This window comes from Myotis lucifugus, unplaced genomic scaffold (genome assembly GCF_000147115.1).
Source record: "Myotis lucifugus unplaced genomic scaffold, Myoluc2.0 scaffold_780, whole genome shotgun sequence".
Classification (NCBI taxonomy): Eukaryota; Metazoa; Chordata; class Mammalia; order Chiroptera; family Vespertilionidae; genus Myotis; species Myotis lucifugus.
The window spans coordinates 124,624-142,737 of record NW_005871828.1 but is presented as its reverse complement, the minus strand read 5'-3'; the positions used below and the strand labels follow the sequence as shown (position 1 = coordinate 142,737).

Here is an 18,114-nt window from a genome sequence, read left to right as displayed (position 1 = left end):
CAATTCCTGTAACTACGCCCCTGCTGGTTTGATGCACTGCCTCCGCATCTGTCCTAGAAAGTAACTTAGCTTGGTCACTGTCTGCAGAGAAAACAGTCTCCCTCGATTTTACTTCCCAAAAGGAACATGTCATTAATTGTTTTCTCACCCTGTTGCCTATGGGGTAGAATCAGAAGACAAAATTATGCCCTGACACCAAGCCTACTTCCTGCACACCCTGCAGCTTCCTTGCTCTGTCTGTATTTTTAATGTTCACCTGTTTCCAGTCATGCCAGCTGTTGGCATAAGGCTCCCAGGTGAGGATGCTAGGTCAGGTTCACACACCCAGACACTCAGGCTGTGTGCCCACTTCGCCCACTGACACAACTGTCCTGCCACTGTGTCCTGTGGGTCCCACCACTCAGGCACACAGGACGGAAAAGACAAAGTTCCACACAGCTTTCCCGTCTGAGCTGCCTGTCATCCGGGGGCAGAAACTGTGTTCCTGGCAGGTTACTTCTAAGTCCAAACAGACCGTTTCCTGGCTCTGAGCACCCAGTGTCTGACGCAGGCCCGCAGCCACCACCAGCGGGAGTGGGTCCTTCCTCAGCTAAGCCCTGGGCCCAGCCCTGGACACACTTTCATTTTACAAAACAAGGGGTTCAAGAAAGAACCAAACATCAGCACTGACACTCGCAGGCGTGGGTGCCACGCGCACAAAATGAGGGCAATGGCGTTCGCTACCTGGCTGGACTTGACGGCTAGTTCCTGTCTCAACTGCTCCAGAATTTCTGACGTTTCTTCAGCACCTTCTTCCAAGCTTCTGACTCCTCTGTCGAGTTCCTCCCCGCTGCTCCTGGCCGCCTGCAGAGCCACCTCCAAGACAATCTTCTCGTTCTGCAGGAAGCGGATGGTGTCGTCCTTGGAGGTGGCCTCGCCCTGCAGCTCCTCCAGTCGGGCCTGCAGCTCATCGTAGCGCACCTGCAGGTCACCGAGGGCCTGCTCTCGGCCCTGCAGCGTCTCCTGTGTTGAGGTGAACTGCTTCAGCAGGTCCAGGTGCTCCTGCTGCAAGGCTGCAAGCTGCTCGTCTCGCTGGTGCAGGGTTAGCTTCACCTGGAAAAGGGACTAGACTCAGTATGACCTCCCGCTCCAGAATTTATACTGCTTCCCTGTTCAGGTTTTAGAATATCTGCATGGACACTGTGCAGGCAGTCTTCTGTACGTAAAGGCCTGGCATACAAGAACACTCACAGAAGCACCAGCTCTGATGATGCGACATTCAAATGAATTCGATAGACAGACCGGCACTAATGCTCATGGTGAGGACAGCCACAGGAGGCCAGTGTGTGTGGCCCAGGCCCTTGGGCGAGGCCGTGGCAGGTGCTTGCCTGCTCTAGCTGCTGCTCCAGGGCTGCTGCTGAGGCTGCCATCTTCTGCAGCTGCTCCTTCTCCTCCTCGAACTCCTCTAGCCTCCTCTGCAGGTCCTCCTCCACCATCGTCTTTGCCTCTTGAATCTGCACAAAGGCAGCTTCTTGGTCCAACATGTCAGCCTGGGCCCGGAAGAGAGTGTATTTTAAAAAGCAGGATAACCTGATGGCCACAGCAGACCGAGCACGAAAACCCACCACGTGGTGAGAGGCCCAGGGCCACATCCCCGTCTGTCCACGACCTGCACACGGAGGAGCCACGGGCCACTGGGGTGGAAGGCAGCCGCCATCTCCGACTGCTGCGCATGTAGCTCAGGCTGCGTGCTCCGAGACAAGAGAGCACTGACCACCGCTAGGCTCTCCAATGCTCTCAGACACCCACTGTACTAAGCTCCTTCTTCTCTGCCCACGCTCTGCCCAGCACCACCCTCCATGGGGCTGAGCACTAGGACCCAGGCTACTGAGGGTCAGAGGAGAGGAGATACCACTGACCATTCAACGAGAACGTGAGGAACTGAATCCGCACATCTCACCACAGCAGGTTGTTCAATATTTTAAAGACATATAAATGTATATATAATATGAATGTTTACGTGTACATGTGTATTTATATATTTTCTTATTCTTGACCAGTGGCCGGAAAAACAAGCCCAATCCAAAAAAACACACCACCAACACAGAACCCCCACAGGCCCTGGCTGCGGGAGGTGCGGCCCTCACTTCAATGCCCTGGAGCTGCAGGGCGATGCGCTCCTTCTCCTTGATGGACCTGTGCTGGGTTTCCGTCAGCTGCTGGGACAAGGACACATTCTCAAGTTTCAGGTGCTCCAGGAGGCCAGTCTGGGTCATCTGTCCAACCTGCAAAGAAAAAGTAAGATGGGAAGTTGCTGGATTTCAAGGACAAGTGCCCGAGGCCACCAGTGTGAGGGTCTCTGCCCAGCGGTGGCCCCCGAGGGGCGGCTCCCTGGAGCCCACCACACAGGCCTCCCTGCCCACCCTCCTGCCAGCCACCTTGATGCCAGGGCCAGGGGTTTCTGTGCGCCTCAGAGGGGCCGGCTGGCAGCCCACAAGCCAGTGGTCATTCCCCCGAGAATGTGGAGTTTGTGGTGAGACCTACACAGAAGTTCCCCCTGAAGGGTCATCTGTGAGCCCCTAAAGTGAGGGGCCTTCAGCTGGACGGCAGGTGCAGCTGGCGCTGAAGGTCTGCCCTCAGGTGAACTGACCAGCTGTGACCAGGCACATCTCAGTGTCTGACTGTCCTGACATACCAGGCTGACCCAGCCATTCCCGGGAAATAACGCTGGCAATCCAGCCTAGGGTCTGACCCAGGCCATCAGTCAGGCCTCCTCTGACCACTGTCTCCTCGAGAAAAAGGAGCCCAGCTTTAAACACACTGGTGCCCAGAGGAGGGGTCGGGAAAGAGCAGTCCAGAGGACACATGGTCTGCACCTGGACCTTGGAGCACGTCACTTCCAGATCCAATAGGAACACCTCTTGGACAGGGTCTCCGTGGGAGACGCCATGTGCTGGGTCCGTGTCTCGAGGCAACAACAGAATACAGACCACCCCGACTCTCCTCCCTGCTGGACAGTCCGAGAACACGTCTATGTTCCCTGGACAAGGGGGCAATGCAGTGAACACCCTAATTAAGGAATGCTGAGCCTGGGTCCCAGGGGGATTTGAAAAAAGCAGTTACATTTCTCAAACTGCCACTCCCTGGACTGTTCGTTTTTATCTTCCAAACTCCATTTCTGACTTTTGTCATTTACATAAATCTGGCTTCTTTATTAACTTGTAAAATGATTTATTTCTAAATATATTGTAAGCAGAACCAATGCTTGTCTGTGTGGTCCTTTGGCTTAAACGTGTAATGTAAATTTAAGAAAACTTCTATTTTGTGCATGTGTAGACTTCAGTGTTTTTAAAAAGGAGAACTGGGTAGAATGAGAATTTCTCCTCCTCCATTTGAGAAATACAGCGAAATTAAAAAGAAAAAAGAAGCCTGAGGCTGAAGGAGGGCCCCTCGGCATCCTCATGAGCAACCCAATTAGTCCAAAGCACTGAGGTTCGCAGCCAAGTGCGTTTCCGCCACTTCCTGGCTGTTCCGAGGCCTCCAGAGCAGAACTCGGCCCAGAGGGAGCGGCCAGTGAGTGTGCACCTGTGCTGGTTCCTTCCCAAAGCAAAAGGGAGGAGCACCTGGTCCTTCTCCAGCTGCGCAGGGAAGCCATGCGCGCTTGATGCGTGTCAGAAAGAATGTCACAGGAGGGCAGAGACCAGGTGGATGTGGATTTGAGACGGTTCACAGGACGGAAGGTGCCCTCACAGGGCAACGAGTCAGCAGTCAGAACTAGGAACACAGGATGTTCCAGAGAGGGACATTTCTAGGGCCTAAAACCCCTGGTCACAAAGATGCTTACTGTGTAGGGTGGGTGTGGGATATGTGAGTTGTTAGCAGATTTTTAAAACATGTATCTGTGACCTCTAAAAGCAGATGTCTTTTTAATTTAGTGAAAAGCAGTGGCTCCACACGGGACATGAAGGTGAGCTGCCCAGTGCTGGGGGGCCATACCTGGATGTGGGCCATCTCGCCCTGCAGTCTGACCCGGGCCTCCTGGGCCAGGGCGAGCTGCTGCTGGTACCACTGCCTGACACTTTGCAGAGACGCGATTTCCGCCTGGGATGTCTTCAGCCTGCTGGTGAGTGTCGTGCGCTCCAGCTGCACTTGTCGCAACTGGCTCTGCAAGGCTGTCATCTGCTGCCGTAGGTCGTGCACTGGAAGCAAGAAAGCACAGCGCTCAGAGCAGCCCACAGCAGGAGCCCGCAGCTCCGTGTGGATGTCCAGGTCCATGTGGCTTCTCTGAAGAGCAGGGACCCAGCCCATCTGAGCCTGGGTGCTGAGCTACGGTTCCTAGGGGTACAGGGTTAGGTTCTGGCCATGACATTTTGTCAACTGGTCCTTGTCGTGCGTGTCTGTCACCTACATGATTCATGAGCACCACGACTCACGTGGAAGGAAGCTCACCTAACACACATTTTCTCCACTAAACACATCGCAGCCCCCTCACACTTAGGAACATCACAGTGTTTCAGGTTCTTTTAAAATAGCAAGTCACATAAAAAAGTAAAAAATGCAAAAAACATGTCATTGTGCCTCATGTGAGTGTAGGTCTGTTCGCTGCCCAATGAGCTCTAGACAGGTTTCCTTAAGTGCCTTGCAACCCAGAATTATAAGATGATTTTTGTTTTCAGAACTTTCTGGATTTTGTAAGTTTCTTGAGGGACTGCGTATCATAGATTGCCCGAAACTAGAAACGTCTACTGTTTCTCAGCTGGTGCGTTCTAGCATCAGGATAAAGCCCTTGTGACAGCAGCCTGTCCCTTTTCCTTTGATGCCATCAGCCCTAACACCTAGTGTCACACGCTGAGAGACATGGCCCTTCCCAGCAGCCCCACCAGCCGCTCCCAGCTCCCAGGCGGCTGCTCTGCCAGCAGAGGCTCATCTACACAGCCTGCACGGGAAGGTCTGACATTCAGCCGACACCGAGACGCCCTGAACGGGTGTCTGGGAACTGGGTGTCCTGTGAAGCGCCCCCAGGTGCTCTGGGTATGGTCTACCGCCCAGGTTCCCTGGACTCCACTATTCCTCATGTCATTCCACGGTAATCGATCCCCACAGGGATCCGGGTAGAACCACCACTGAACGCAAGGTAGGTTTGTACGTATTTTAAATTCTGTGGAACAAGCAGGCGGCTCCAGCCCCACCACGATGGACTCTACAGGCAGAGTGAGTGGAAAGGCCAACCTCTAAGACCTAGGCACCCCCATGCGCATGCAGAAAAGTGGGCACCTTGTGTGCAAATCAGAAGGGAATACAACCCACAGCACATTCACATGACAACAGGTCGGTCCTCAGAGCAGGGTTCTGAGGTGCACCCCGCCGCCAGATCAGACCCGCAGACGCCGGGCGCACACGCACCTGTGCTGTCCTTGCTGAGCATGCTGCTCCGCATCTCCTCCACTTTGGCCAGGAGTCGCTGGTACTGCTCCTCTGCCACCTGCAGGTCGTGGTGGGAGGATGAAAGGCTGGCGTTCTTGGCCTCTAGCGTGTTCTGCAGGTCGCTCATTGCCTGCTCCAGGTCCCAGCAGGACTGCTTCAAGGTGTCCACCTCCGAACTGAGCGCGTCCTGCTTCCGCTGGCTGCTGTGGCTGTGCTCCTCCTGCGCCTGCAGCCGTGTGTTCAGGGCAGCCAGCTGCGCCTGCAGCTCCGCCTTTTCCTTAAGTGCCTGGAGAGATCGTCAAACAACCACACTAACTGTCAGGAAATTAAGTCCCTTCCACGCTGTGCATTAAGAAGGCTGCCACACCAACCAGTGAGGCAAAGAAAGGTGTCGACAGGTGAGCTCTCCAGGAAAGCACCACGTTTTCCAAACTATCCAGGGGTCTGACATGACCGTTACCCCAGAGAAGGCGGAACTGCAACTTATTCATAAAGACGAGTGAAACTCCACCCAACGATCAGGAAGCACACGGCACACAACATGTTCACCAAACCCCCCTTACCTGACTAGCCTCTTGGGTTAAGGCTTCTAGCTGTCCTTCAAGTCTCATTTTTTCTTTAAGAACCTGCAACATCTCATCTTGAGTTTCAGCCACAGAACCTTCCATGGACACGCTGGAGGAAAAGGCACAAAGGATCAGGTGGTGGGAACACGAGTGATCATTACCTTTACATTTGTCCATACTCTCCAAACCTCACACACCCTTGGCTATTCTCCCCCAAAGGTTTAAAATAAACAAGTACAAAGATTCCAGTGGAGAGCTGCCAAGAAACACTCCCACCACAGTCGGGCATGTTCAGCCCCACATGGCTGGAACTCCCGTATGGAGAGGTGAGCCAAGCACCTGAGCCCTTTTAGAGGCCGGTCTAAAGAAATGCTGGAAGACAGGATGTCCTAGTAGTGCAGACGATGGCAGAGCAGCTCTAAATCCATTTTTACAAAGACAGATTTAAAATGTTAAGGACTAAGGATGAGTTAAGTGTTTTGGCCACTGCACTGGTGAGTGGGCCCTGGTGCACAGCGCCCACCTGCTGCAGATGCTGTCCGTCCGGCTCCGTGTCTCCCCATTGACCTCTGGGCCCCGGTCTCGGTGCTCGGCTGCAGCGGCCTGGAGGACATCCGTGATGGACGGGAACTGGCCCAGAGAACTGGAGGCAATCTCCTGGCCATTGATCACATAGGAGGCTTCACGCGTGCCCGCGCTGTTCACCAGAAGGCCGTGCACCCCCCGGGTGGAGACGCCGCTATAGGAAGAGCTGTCACTCTCATTCCCATCAGCCTCAGACATGTTGTCTCCAGGAAGGGATGAGTTCTCCAGGTCATCGGCTTCAGGGCACAGGCTGACCTCAGACACCACTGACGTCATGCTGCTTCGGTTCTGCTTCAGGGAGCCCCTAGCGGAGTCTGTGGCCAGAACACTTCCACCCGAATTCCCAGCATCTGAGTCTTCAGTTCTGTAATCAGCCAGGGACCGAATTTTGCTTGATTTGGAACTTTTTTTCTCCTTAGAATGTGCTAGGTGCCGTAAGCTGCCCACCTTCGGGCCCCGAGGCACACTGGTGCGCAAGAAGGAATACTCCTTTGTCATCGCCACAGTGCTGGCCCTTGGTAAGGCTTCTGGGTTCAACATAAGCTCAGGATCCAGTGTGCTGAAAGGTCTCGTTTTAGTTGCAGGTTGGCTGGACTGAGAAGGAAAGAAAGGCACAATGATTATATTTGAAATTGACAACAGCATTCAAGATGTGCCACCCAGAAAGGATGCACGGACGACGTTCCCTCCCTGTGTGTGCCCCCTCCACCCCAGCCCGCTGTGCTCTGCAGCCTCACTGTCCTGTCACCAGCGACCATCCAAGCACAGCCGCCAATGACTGTGACTTCTTTACCATTAAAAACACCATCAGCAAGTCCTTCCTCCTCACCCTCCTTTACAGCGCTTTCCTGGCTACATTCCCATGTTTGTGCTTTTAGATAAACTTTACATTTTCTTCGAGTTGTAAAAAGCAGTCCTGTTGAGTTAGAACTACCTTACAAGTATAATTACTTCAAGGATAATGAGCTATTTCCCTCCATTTATTCGTAACTGCTTTCAAAGAAAGTTACATAGTGTTCATCTAGATTCTAAACCACTTTTCTGCCATTTTAATCTAACGCTTAGATACTTTATCTTCTCCATTATATTATCTTTTCCCACTAATATTATAATTGTTTTTATAAGGCAATTATTGTTTTAAAAAAATAATATATTTTTATTGATTTCAGAGAGGATGGGAGAGGGAGAGATAGAAACATCAATGATGAGAGAGAGTCACTGATTGGTTGCCTCCTGCACGCCCCCCCACTGGAGGTCAAGCCACAACCTGGGCATGTGCCCTTGACCGAAATCAAACCTGGGACCCTCCAGTCTACAGGCCAATGCTCTATCCACCAGGGCTTGATTTTTAATACTTGTACTTTTAAACCAAATTCCTGAACCATAATTACTTTAATAATTATATATTTTTATAAATTTATAATTTTTAGCTCATTCTCTAGAGCACGGGTGGGGAACGTCTGCCATGAAATCATTTGTTCTAGCCCTGCCAAGGCATTAGGGGTGAGTTAATTAAAGGGTTGACCACATATAGCGGGCTCATGTTTAAGTTGGTAATTTTGTATGGCCCATGAATGTTGTTGTAAATACCCAAAGGGCCCTGGGCAGAAACCTGCTCCAGAGTTTCCGAGGCACCCCCAGCACGTGGAGGCCCAGGACTGGCTGGCTGCTCAAGCACAGACAGCAATGCTGCCCACCCAGGCGCTGGCTGTCTCTTCTTTCCAAACAGCAGATGGAAGGTTGAAATGTGCTTGTTTCAAGGGAAGAAGAACCAGCGGGGCGGGGACCGGGGCGCTGCTGGAAACTCCCCAAAGGGTGGGAACCAATGAGAGAAAGACCTTTCCAGAGAAGCACAGAGAAGGAAAGGCAGGTCCCGGAACAACGTCTGACTAATCATGGCCTGTCACACACAAGTTCCCCATTAGTTTGCTCGAGAGCAGGACTCACACGCTCCTGCTGGCGCTTCACCCTGTACTGCGTGAGCTGCTCCTCCAGCCGCCGCCGAGCCTGAAGTCGGACCTGCTCCTCCTTCTCCAGCGGCAGCGAGGCCTCTGCTGAGCCTGGGTGGGGAAACAGCCACTTAGAAACTCAGAAAGCACAGGGCACAAAGGACAGAACAGCAGCTTTGCTGTCATTTTAATTAACAATATGATTTAGCTTCTAAACAATGCATGCTGTCTAGTTTGAAAGCCTACTTCCAGATTAAAAAACACACAAACGTGAGCCCTGGACTGGGCACTGGTGGCCCACAGGACCTGTCTCATAAAAGATGCTGTGGGCATGCCCAGGGCTGGGGTCCCTACAGCATCCAGAGGGTACAAGAGGACACGGGGGCCCTTAGTAACAGAAGAACTGAACTCAAAAGTCGGTGCCCATGGCGGCCCTCCTGGAGCTCTAACTCTGATCTCCGAGGTTAGAGGAACCAGTAAGAGCAGTCGTGATGGAGTGACACCCAGTCACGTGAGTGTATCACACCAAACGTGCTTTATGCAGTTACATCTGGAGACAGAATTTTATCCACAGCTTACCTAAATTCCTGCAATAACAAATCATGTTATATTTTTGGCCAATAACAAAATTTAAACTATCTAAACCCAAACGTTTTACTTTGGGTAATAAAGGGTGAAGAATGAGTGCAATGGTACAAGTCACAGGTTTCTGTCACGTAAGCAGACAGGTATGTTGGACACTGAGGGAAATACGCTGATGAGAGCAGATAAATGTCCTATCTTAACCACTTCATAGACAACACCACCTTCAGACGCAGAAGATAAGCAGCTCTTGTTTTAAATAACCCCTAAGACCTGAGCAATGGAATTCCAGTGATTCCACTGCAAATCCACCAACGCCATTACTAATTGGTGCACTTATCAGACGTCCGGTACTTTTCTCAAGGCTAAGTGGTCCGGATGGCAGAAACCCAAAGGCTGTGGCTGCAGGCAGGGAACCCAAATCTGCAAACTCCACACCAGGGACACAGCCTGAAAGTCAGGGTCATGAGCGAACACTCCCCAGGAAGGGAAGCAGGTGGCCGCAGGTCGCTGCCACATGGGCCCCTGAGCTCACATCCCTCAGAGCAGGAATCAGGCTTTTACATGTCTCTTGGCTTAAATGTTGCCAATGAGTTTCCAGAAATTTTAAAAATATACTATGGGCCCTAACCGGTTTGGCTCAGTGGATAGAGCGTCAGCCTGCGGACTGAAAGGTCCCAGGTTCGATTCCGGTCAAGGGCATGTACCTTGGTTGTGGGCACATCCCCAGTAGGGGGTGTGCAGGAGGCAGCTGATTGATGTTTCTCTCTCATCAATGTTTCTAACTCTCTATCTCTCTCCCTTCCTGTCTGTAAAAAATCAATAAAATATATTTTTTTAAAAAATTAAAAAAATATATACTATGGCCTTAATAAAATTTGCCCGTGAAGAAAAAGGCAAACAATCCAAAAGAAAAATGGGCTGAACATATCCACTGACAATTCACAGAAAGGACTGACCAAATGGCCAACAGACCCTCCAGTCATCAGGCAAGTGCAAGGCTCACAATACAGTCACCAGGAAGCACCAGGGCGCACCCACCAGACCAGCGGAAATGGAGAGGAACGTGTCTGGGTGCCAGAGGGGTGGGCGGCAGTGAGCTCTCTCGGGTCCTCGTGGCGCGGTTACAGGACCCCTCGTGATGGGAATAAGTAAACACGCCTGCTGCTTTGGACCAAGAACCTGCTCTTGGGAGACAGCCCTGGACGACCCGGGCAGGTCACATGGCAGTGCTGAGGGAGCAAACACGCCACAATGGGAGCAACACAGTTGCGTTTAAAAAGCAATGACCCCAACCCTGGCTGCTGACAGAGGCCTATGTAGGGTCACGTGAGAACAGGGGTACATGGCCCCACTGTGTGAAACTGTATGTCTGGGTATGAGAAACAAGTGTTAGACAACAGCCTGGAGGTTTCTTGGCCTCACAGGCTGCCAGTTTGTGACTTGTTCACCCCAAACCCCCAGGGATCAGCTCAAAATCAACGTTGATTAAAATAATTCATCAAAGGAAGCTTTCAAAGTGTAACTGTTGAGACTAATTCCCCACAGGCTGCCTGCTCACCACCCAGGATGACAAAAGGCACACACAGGCCCTTTAAATCTGGACCTGGAGTCCCACCATGAATATCGGACCATGAAGATGTGTACTCTCTCTCTGAAATGGAGCCTCCTAATAAACGCAGTCCATTGTGACCAAACAGAATGCCTCTGGAGGTGGTGACTGACGGGCGCTGGGGAGGGTAGAGAGGGGGAGAAGGCGGGGTCGGATGCTTACACAGTTGCGTTTCTTGCAAAGGAAGACTGAGTCTGAGAGACTGCAAAGCTTCTTTTCTAACACTGCCCTCAGCACTAGTCCCCTGAGACTTCCTTAGGTTGTCATGGAAACCAGCCACACCTGGAGGCGCATCAGGACCCACTGGGCTCTTGGTGGGACCGAGAGCCGACGGCGGGCCTGGGAGCTGTGGCATCGGCCCATTCTGACAGGCGTCCCCCTCGCTGGGCCGGTCTGGGCTTTCTCCTTCATCCATAGCTCTGTCCACCTCGGCGCTGGCACCTGGAAGAGAGGGCATGCTGGGCCATCCGATGACAACAACCCAACCAGGTCATTTTGCAGATACGCAGCTAAAAGGACGAAGGAGAACCCAGCGACGTAAGCATGAGCAAGCTCAACACCCTACATCAGTTCACTCTGGGAGGAAAGCCGGCCCTGGTTGCCTGCGTGGGCAGGGATGTGGGACAGGTCGCCCCACCATTCAGAGCCCACCACCCTCATCTGTGGAATGCCCTCACCTCACACTTGGAAGAATTTAAGTATCATTTCCTTTTCATTCAAACAAGACCAATGAGAAATCTTGTGAGTTTGTGTTAACAAGACAGCAAATGAAAACAAATGCTTAAAACACAGCTGACCGTGTTTCTGCTAGGGGTCGGGAACCGCAGGGCTAATCAGAGCCACAGCCTCACAGTCATTTCAAAGTATACGTTCATCCACCAAAATGAGAATCTAAAGCAAGCGGTGGATTCGCTGCTCAGAATGGTTTCAGCAAAGTTGAGCCCCAAATCTGTGCTTCTGCTTAAGGAACACCTGTGAAGGCAGGAGCCCAGGTTCATCCAAAGATGACAATACACCCACGTGTCAAGCTCAGTTCCTCCCACAGACACTTGCTTATACATGAACTTAAACCTATTTCCTTACTCAAAGGAAAATAGGAAGGGACTTCCTACAATTAAATGACAGTAGTCTTTCCCCTCCCCTTATACTGGTGGGCCAGCCAGAGGGAGTTCAAGAATCAGTGTGGCCTGTGGAGGAAGGGAGGGGCCTATGACATAGCCTTTGGCCCAAGTAAACTTAAAATGGGTTTCTGTCACTTAAAATATGAGTCCCAACTAATACAGCTACTTACAGCCATGCCTCCCTACAAGTAAAACCAGAATACAAACAGATGCCTCAGACACAAAGCAGAGCGAGGGGACCCATCCACGGCAAGGCCCTAACACCAACAGACCGGTGTCTGCGCCCTGAGAAGACCCCGTCAGCTTCACTGTGTGTGGGGGGTGGGGGTCCTACATTTCAGATACAAGTCAAGCAGGTTAATACCACTTTCTGATGAGTTCACAGATCTGGGAGTCTCAAAAACTTTACTGTTTATATGACAAAGTAATCACTGAGCATCATATTGTACTTTTGAAAACATCTAGAAGTGAGAAGGCCCAATAAATAAGACTGTTTCCAAACACAGGCCTCATTATGGACAAACGGCAATGACGACGTCGCTTTCCCACCTGCTTATGCTTGTTTACGTGGGCCACTTCCTCCAGCCCCCACGACGACCCTGAGAGGCAGGTTCCACTCATCGTCCCTTCACACAAGAGGACAGTGAGGCCGAGGTAAATTACGGACCCTCCGGAGGGCTTGCTGCACTTCGTGGTGGATCCAAGGGCCGGCTCCCCCTGTGCCCGCCTGCGGGATCCTTGGTTTTGGGCCCACGCTGTCACCAGCCTCACTCAGCACTTAGAAGCAGTAACCAGCAAAGCCATTTTAGGGCTCAAACATGGTTTTCAAGAACCATAATGCAATTTCTGCTACTAAAGCAGTACTCTATAATTTTCAAGCACACACTGCACCGAGCATCCTGAGAATGGGGTATAAAGACTCAGTGAATAATTCACCCCTGTACTTCTGATGAACAAATAACCCACCAGCTAACATGCAAATGTGGTCCCATAATCCTTAGATCACTACTGGACTGTTCTGGATCTGTTAGTAAAATTCTGGCAGCCAACCAAACAAAAAGGTAGAACACTAGGTCAGGAATAATGATGTGTGAGAAAGACCCACAGAAACTTTAAGAGAAGTCACTGCAGCCCCTCCTTGCTGGGGCAGAAAGCGGGGCAGTTTCTGTTCAGTTTAACAAGCATGGTACTTGGTTTAAAGATGGCATCAACTAAGAAAGACACTCATCTGATGCTAAAAACACGCCTTAAAGGAAAAGTTCATTATCGTCTTAAACACCACAGTCTTCCTCTAAAACGCAAGCTGATCCACATTTTCTGTCTAAAGGCAGTGTCAGCAGCACACAGGTGACTTACGCTGGGCTTCATCCCACTGGTCAGGTGGCGCCGGAGGACCCAGGGGCTGCCGGAGGGGGTCAGGACGGGCTGAGGTGCCACTGCGGGATCCATCTTCCAAGAGGCCACCCTGCACGGCCGACACTCCATCCATGGTCAGGACGCCTCAGACTGGGCCGACACTCGGGAGCTGCACGGGCACTGCTGGCAGGCTTGGTTCTGCCATCACCAACAGTCGGGATCCCCGGGGAAGGACGGCACTAGGTTTTCCATTTCAAGAGATGTAATGTCTTATAAACGACTTGAAATCAAACCAAGTAATATGATACCTAAGAGGAGGGAAAATAGGAATAAAATATTATGAAACTTCATTGTCAGATTTGAAGTAACAATTCCAAGATTAACATTTGCTTCCTAATTTGCATCTGTGTAAGAAACATACAAATTTATTCATTCAAAAAAAATCCTGAGTGCCTACAATAGCCTAGGTTTTGAGAATAACATGCTGAACCAGCCACACCCGGGCCTGGTCCTGAAGGCGCTTACTGTCATTATTGGTGCTGGCCAAAGACCGTCTGCCAGGACAGAGAAGAGCCATCAATGGCTCTGTAATTATCACAGGTGGCCAGTGAGCTGGGGGCTGGGGTTTGAGGAACTGAGTTTTCACTTATTAATTTTATTTACTACTTATTGCCTATGAATTTAACTAATTTGGTGTAAGTAGCCACATGTGGCCAAGTACTTCTGTGTAGGACACAAGCCTAAGCGCTCAGAGGACTCCCCTTGCAGACCTGGCGTGAAGGTGCCAAGGCCACTGCTGAGAGCCAGCTGTGGGAACGGGGTCACTGTCCTGTGTGGGGAAGCACGGGGTCAAGGACGTGGCAAGGCAGCCACGGTGGAATGGGCACAGAGAGAGCATCTCACAGGAGGAGACCAGCATCGTGTAGCCCATCCTGTGAGGCTAAACTTAAGAGAACAAACTTTGCCCAGTCTGGCAACTGGTTATCGCTTGTAAAGTGGCTGAGGGTACTCTTTTGTTTCCTGGTTAATCCTCACCCGAGGATATTTTTCCCCATTTATTTTTTGAGAGAATGAAAGGAAGGGAGGAAGGAGGACTGAGAGAGAAAAACATTGACTGGCCCCCTCCCACAGATGCCCCTACAGGGGCCGGGAATCGAACCCGAAACCCCTCGGTATGAGGGCTGATGCTCCAACCACTGAACTATGCCAGCTGGGACATGGCTGAGGATATCATTTCCTTGTCAACAGATAAGGTGTTATTTGTTACTCATTCTGTGAGAATGTTGGCATTTACTTCCTTTAAAATATGTTTTAGCCCTGGCTGGTTTGGCTCAGTGGATAGAGCGTCAGCCTGTGGACTGAAGGGTCCTGGGTCCAATTCTGGTCAAGGGGACATGCCTGGGTTGTGGGCTCGATCCCCAGTAGGGAGCATGCAGGAGGCAGCTGATCAATGATTCTCTCAGATCACTGATGTTTCTCTCTCCCTCTCCCTTCCTCTCTGAAATAATAAATTAAATATGTTTCATATTATCCTATGTACTGTTCTGTGTTTCACATGTTTCAGGGCAAAAGAGATTTCTCTCCAGCTTACAAATCCCACAGACACTGGGATGCGTCAGGCAGTGGTCCTCACAGGGAAAGCTGACACAGGTTGCCTGCTTCTCCAGGGCATTGACTCTGAAAATCTTCTTACCCTGTCCTGTGAACAGGCACCCCCGGGGGTTGGCACCACCTGCTCTACCCACGCAGAGTGACTAGTGATGGGAGTGCAGAGACCAACACACAGAGTGAGTCCCAGGAAGCCTCCTGCACAGGCTCTGGCAGATGCACAGGCTCCGGCACGGCCCCACCACCTCGGCTATGAGAACATGAGCACACTGCTCACCACTCTCACCAGTAAGAGGGAGAGGAAAATAACACAACGTTTTGCCAGGATGAAATGCAATAAGGCACAGGGTCTGTCCCATGCCCTCAAAAATGGCTATTATCATTAGTGTTATTTCCTTTCAATTGTTGCTTGTCCAGATTGATAGGTACAAACCAACTGAATATATTCTCACTTAAAGTATATTGCTACTTATGGCAACCAGCCAAAAGAGGGGGGCCACTTTGAATCTAAGTGATGTCATGGTTTTTATTTCCTTTTCTCACTATTCAAGATAGAAAGAGCTCTCATTCCTGTAAAGGGTTATGTTTGTAATATTAAAGGAATAATTTTTAAAAACTTTTTTATGGAGAGAGAGAGAGAGAGAGAGAGAGAGAGAGAGAGATGGAGAGAATCATTGATCAGTTGCCTCCTGCACACACCAGGACGGGGGATCAGTGAGTGCGGGTCAGTCCCCAGTGTGGGGTGTACAGGAGGCAGCCCATTGATGATTCTGTCATCATTGATGTTTCTGTCTCTCTCTTTCTCTCCCTTCCTCTCTGAAATCAATAAAAATATTTTTTAGAAAACAATATGCAATCCAGGGATGTACCCTGTCCTGGAATCGAACCCGCAACTTCCAGAGTACGAGAGGACACTCCGACCAACTTAGCCACCTGAACAAGGCGACAACTCAGAATTTTTTAAAAATCCATGAGTCACCTGCATATGGCTTACAATGTCCCCGTGGCTTCAATCACACGGACCATAAAATCCGAGCCTCCGGTCATAAACTGCGGAGCTGCACCCTACCTGGCCCTCCTCCCGCTGCCTTTTCCTCCTTTCTCACGATGCCTCCGCACCTTCTCCACCTGAGGACGCCAAACGGCCTCCTCCCTCGGTCCGCACCTTGCTGCTCGCTCTGCCCGGAGCGCTCTCACTCCACAGCTTTGCAAGGTTTCCCGTCTAGAGACGCTGGCTCACAAGTCACCTCCCCCCGCCGGCCTCCCAGACGCCCCCAAGCACCAGCCGATACTCTCCGCCGCCACCTCACCGACCGTCCCTGTCCCTCCAAGACAACGTGGGCTCGGCGAGGGCAGGAACAGGGCCGGCAGCGACTGACACTCACCAAACACCTGTGGACGGAGGCTGAGCTGTCCACCTGCTCCACTAGGGACAACGCCCGGCCCACCTCGCTCTGGACAGTCTCCCCGCCCCGGGAAACGAGATGGAATCCAGGTGGAGGGAGGGGCCGAGAGACACACGGACTCTTTCCACCCGGCCTCCCGCTAACCACGCGACACCATGTGACGCCTGTCATCCTGACGGCCCGTCGGCACCAGGACCCAAGCGCTGCCCGAGGTCCCTGCGCGGCGCCCACAGCAACTGCGGACACCTTTGCCCCAAATCACGCCCCGTCACGCGCAGACAGCGTTCGAGGGCCTGAACGAAGGGCCATTCACGAAGCCAGCTGCCCCGGCACCTGCACAAGCCGCTCCCGTGCCCCCGGGCTACCAACGGTGCGGAGCGGGGCTGGCCCGGGGCGTCGCCACCTGGAGAGGAGATGCGGCCCGCCCTCGGGGTCCGCCCAGGCCCCGCCGCCCCTCGCCCGTCCTCCGCCCCGACCACGCCGTGACGCACGGAAGCCCCGCGCCCTCCCCGGCGGAGTCCCGGCCTGGAAGCCTTCCGCGACCCTCACCCCGGCGCTGAGGAACCGCGGCGGCAGCCCGGCCCGGCTGCTCTAGCGGAGACGTGGCCGCGCCAGAGGCGGGGTCGGGCGCGGCGACAGCTTCGGCCCCCCCGGAAACAGCCTGTGCGCGCTGCCTTCGTTCCGGAAGAGAGAACAACCTCTTCTCGTCAGCAGCCGCTTCTCCGGCTGCAGGGCCGGCATCGAGCCCACTCACAAGCGGCCCGAAGCGGATTTCAGAATATGAGTTTGCGGCTCTTCCCCGCATAGAGACGCAGTGTCCCGACTTGCAGGACCAACTCCGACCGGAAGCAGGGTGACTGAGCTTCCGGTGGAAGTGGCGTGTCCAAAGCGTTGGCCCCGCCCAATCTGTCAGACTGTGGGCGTGGTCACCCTCCCCGGCGGGGCCCGCTGGGGGCGTGGCTAGCAAAGGCGGAGGCGCGACCGCGGGCTCCTAGGTTCCCCAAACCTCCCAGCGCGCCAACAAAATGAATCCTGCTTCAGAGCCTAGCAACGTTTTACTTTAAACAACACACCATTGTTGGCAAATGGCAGGTTAGGAGGTTTCATATTTGCCTATGGATATCAAATTGTTCACGCACTCTTTATTAAACCGGTTGGCTGCTTGTGTGGGTGTTTTGACACGTTTGTCAAAAACCGGTTGGCTGCTTGTGTGGGTGTTTCCGGGGTCTCTGCTCTGTTCTGGGATCTCCGAGCCTATCACAGGAGCTTTGCAGAGAGCTGTAATAACCGGAAGTGTATTGTCCTTTTTCCTCATTGTTCTAGCTATTCTGAGACTCACGCCCATCATATAAATTTTAGAATAAACTTGTCTGTGTATACAAGTCCTTCCTGGAATTTTGATAGGAATTAGAACAAAACTATAGATCAACTTGGGAAGAACTGGTATCTTTACTATGTTGTCTTCCAGTCCATGAACATGGTATGCCTCTCCATATTAGGTCTCCTTTGTTTTAGGCATGATATACCAAAAGCACTTCTCTCTGCTGCAAAGTGCACACACTTGCAACAAAGACATAACATAGCCTGTGGCTTCAATGTGAATCACTAGGCTATGGCTCCTTCAGGTTGAGGGATCCAAGAAACCCTGTGCCTTTGGGGTGCTCAGACCTGGGCCTGAGGGCCAGCTTGGGGGAATCTCCTTACTAGTAAGTAGTAACTAGTGAAGTCTACAGCCACCTGTCCCCGTGATGGTAAGGGGCACATCCTAACTAACAGTAGAACAAACATGAGGAGAGAGAAACAGACGCGGCTTGTTTATTAGATGTGGGAAAGGAGGCCTTTCTCTCACACACACTGCTGCTTCTCAGTCTGTATCAAGAGCAAGACAACCGTTGTATTCCTGAGAAGCAAAAAAGGTTACAATTT

The 18,114-nt window shown here is 52.0% G+C and overlaps 1 protein-coding gene across 8 annotated transcripts in view; it reads right to left on the bottom strand.

Moving 5' to 3' along the window:
- GOLGA3 (golgin A3) overlaps window positions 1–17,045 on the bottom strand; it is a 31,064-nt gene extending 14,019 nt beyond the window's left edge. For 3 of the 8 annotated variants that reach the window (XM_023747032.1, XM_006106193.3, XM_023747038.1), the window contains exons 1-11: window positions 16,738–17,044; window positions 13,175–13,482; window positions 10,860–11,138; window positions 8,502–8,614; window positions 6,493–7,148; window positions 5,967–6,078; window positions 5,383–5,689; window positions 3,976–4,178; window positions 2,127–2,264; window positions 1,368–1,529; window positions 724–1,092 (exon numbers count right to left, since the gene is read on the bottom strand). In XM_023747032.1, coding sequence (XP_023602800.1) covers window positions 724–1,092; window positions 1,368–1,529; window positions 2,127–2,264; window positions 3,976–4,178; window positions 5,383–5,689; window positions 5,967–6,078; window positions 6,493–7,148; window positions 8,502–8,614; window positions 10,860–11,138; window positions 13,175–13,307 — 2,472 coding nt within the window. In that variant the 5' untranslated portion in view covers window positions 13,308–13,482; window positions 16,738–17,044. Of the gene's footprint in view, window positions 1–723; window positions 1,093–1,367; window positions 1,530–2,126; window positions 2,265–3,975; window positions 4,179–5,382; window positions 5,690–5,966; window positions 6,079–6,492; window positions 7,149–8,501; window positions 8,615–10,859; window positions 11,139–13,174; window positions 13,483–16,167; window positions 16,186–16,737 lie in introns of those variants that run through there. The other 5 variants (XM_023747034.1, XM_014448201.2, XM_023747035.1 and 2 more) reach the window with 4 other exon arrangements.
- Window positions 17,046–18,114: the final 1,069 nt, after the last annotated feature.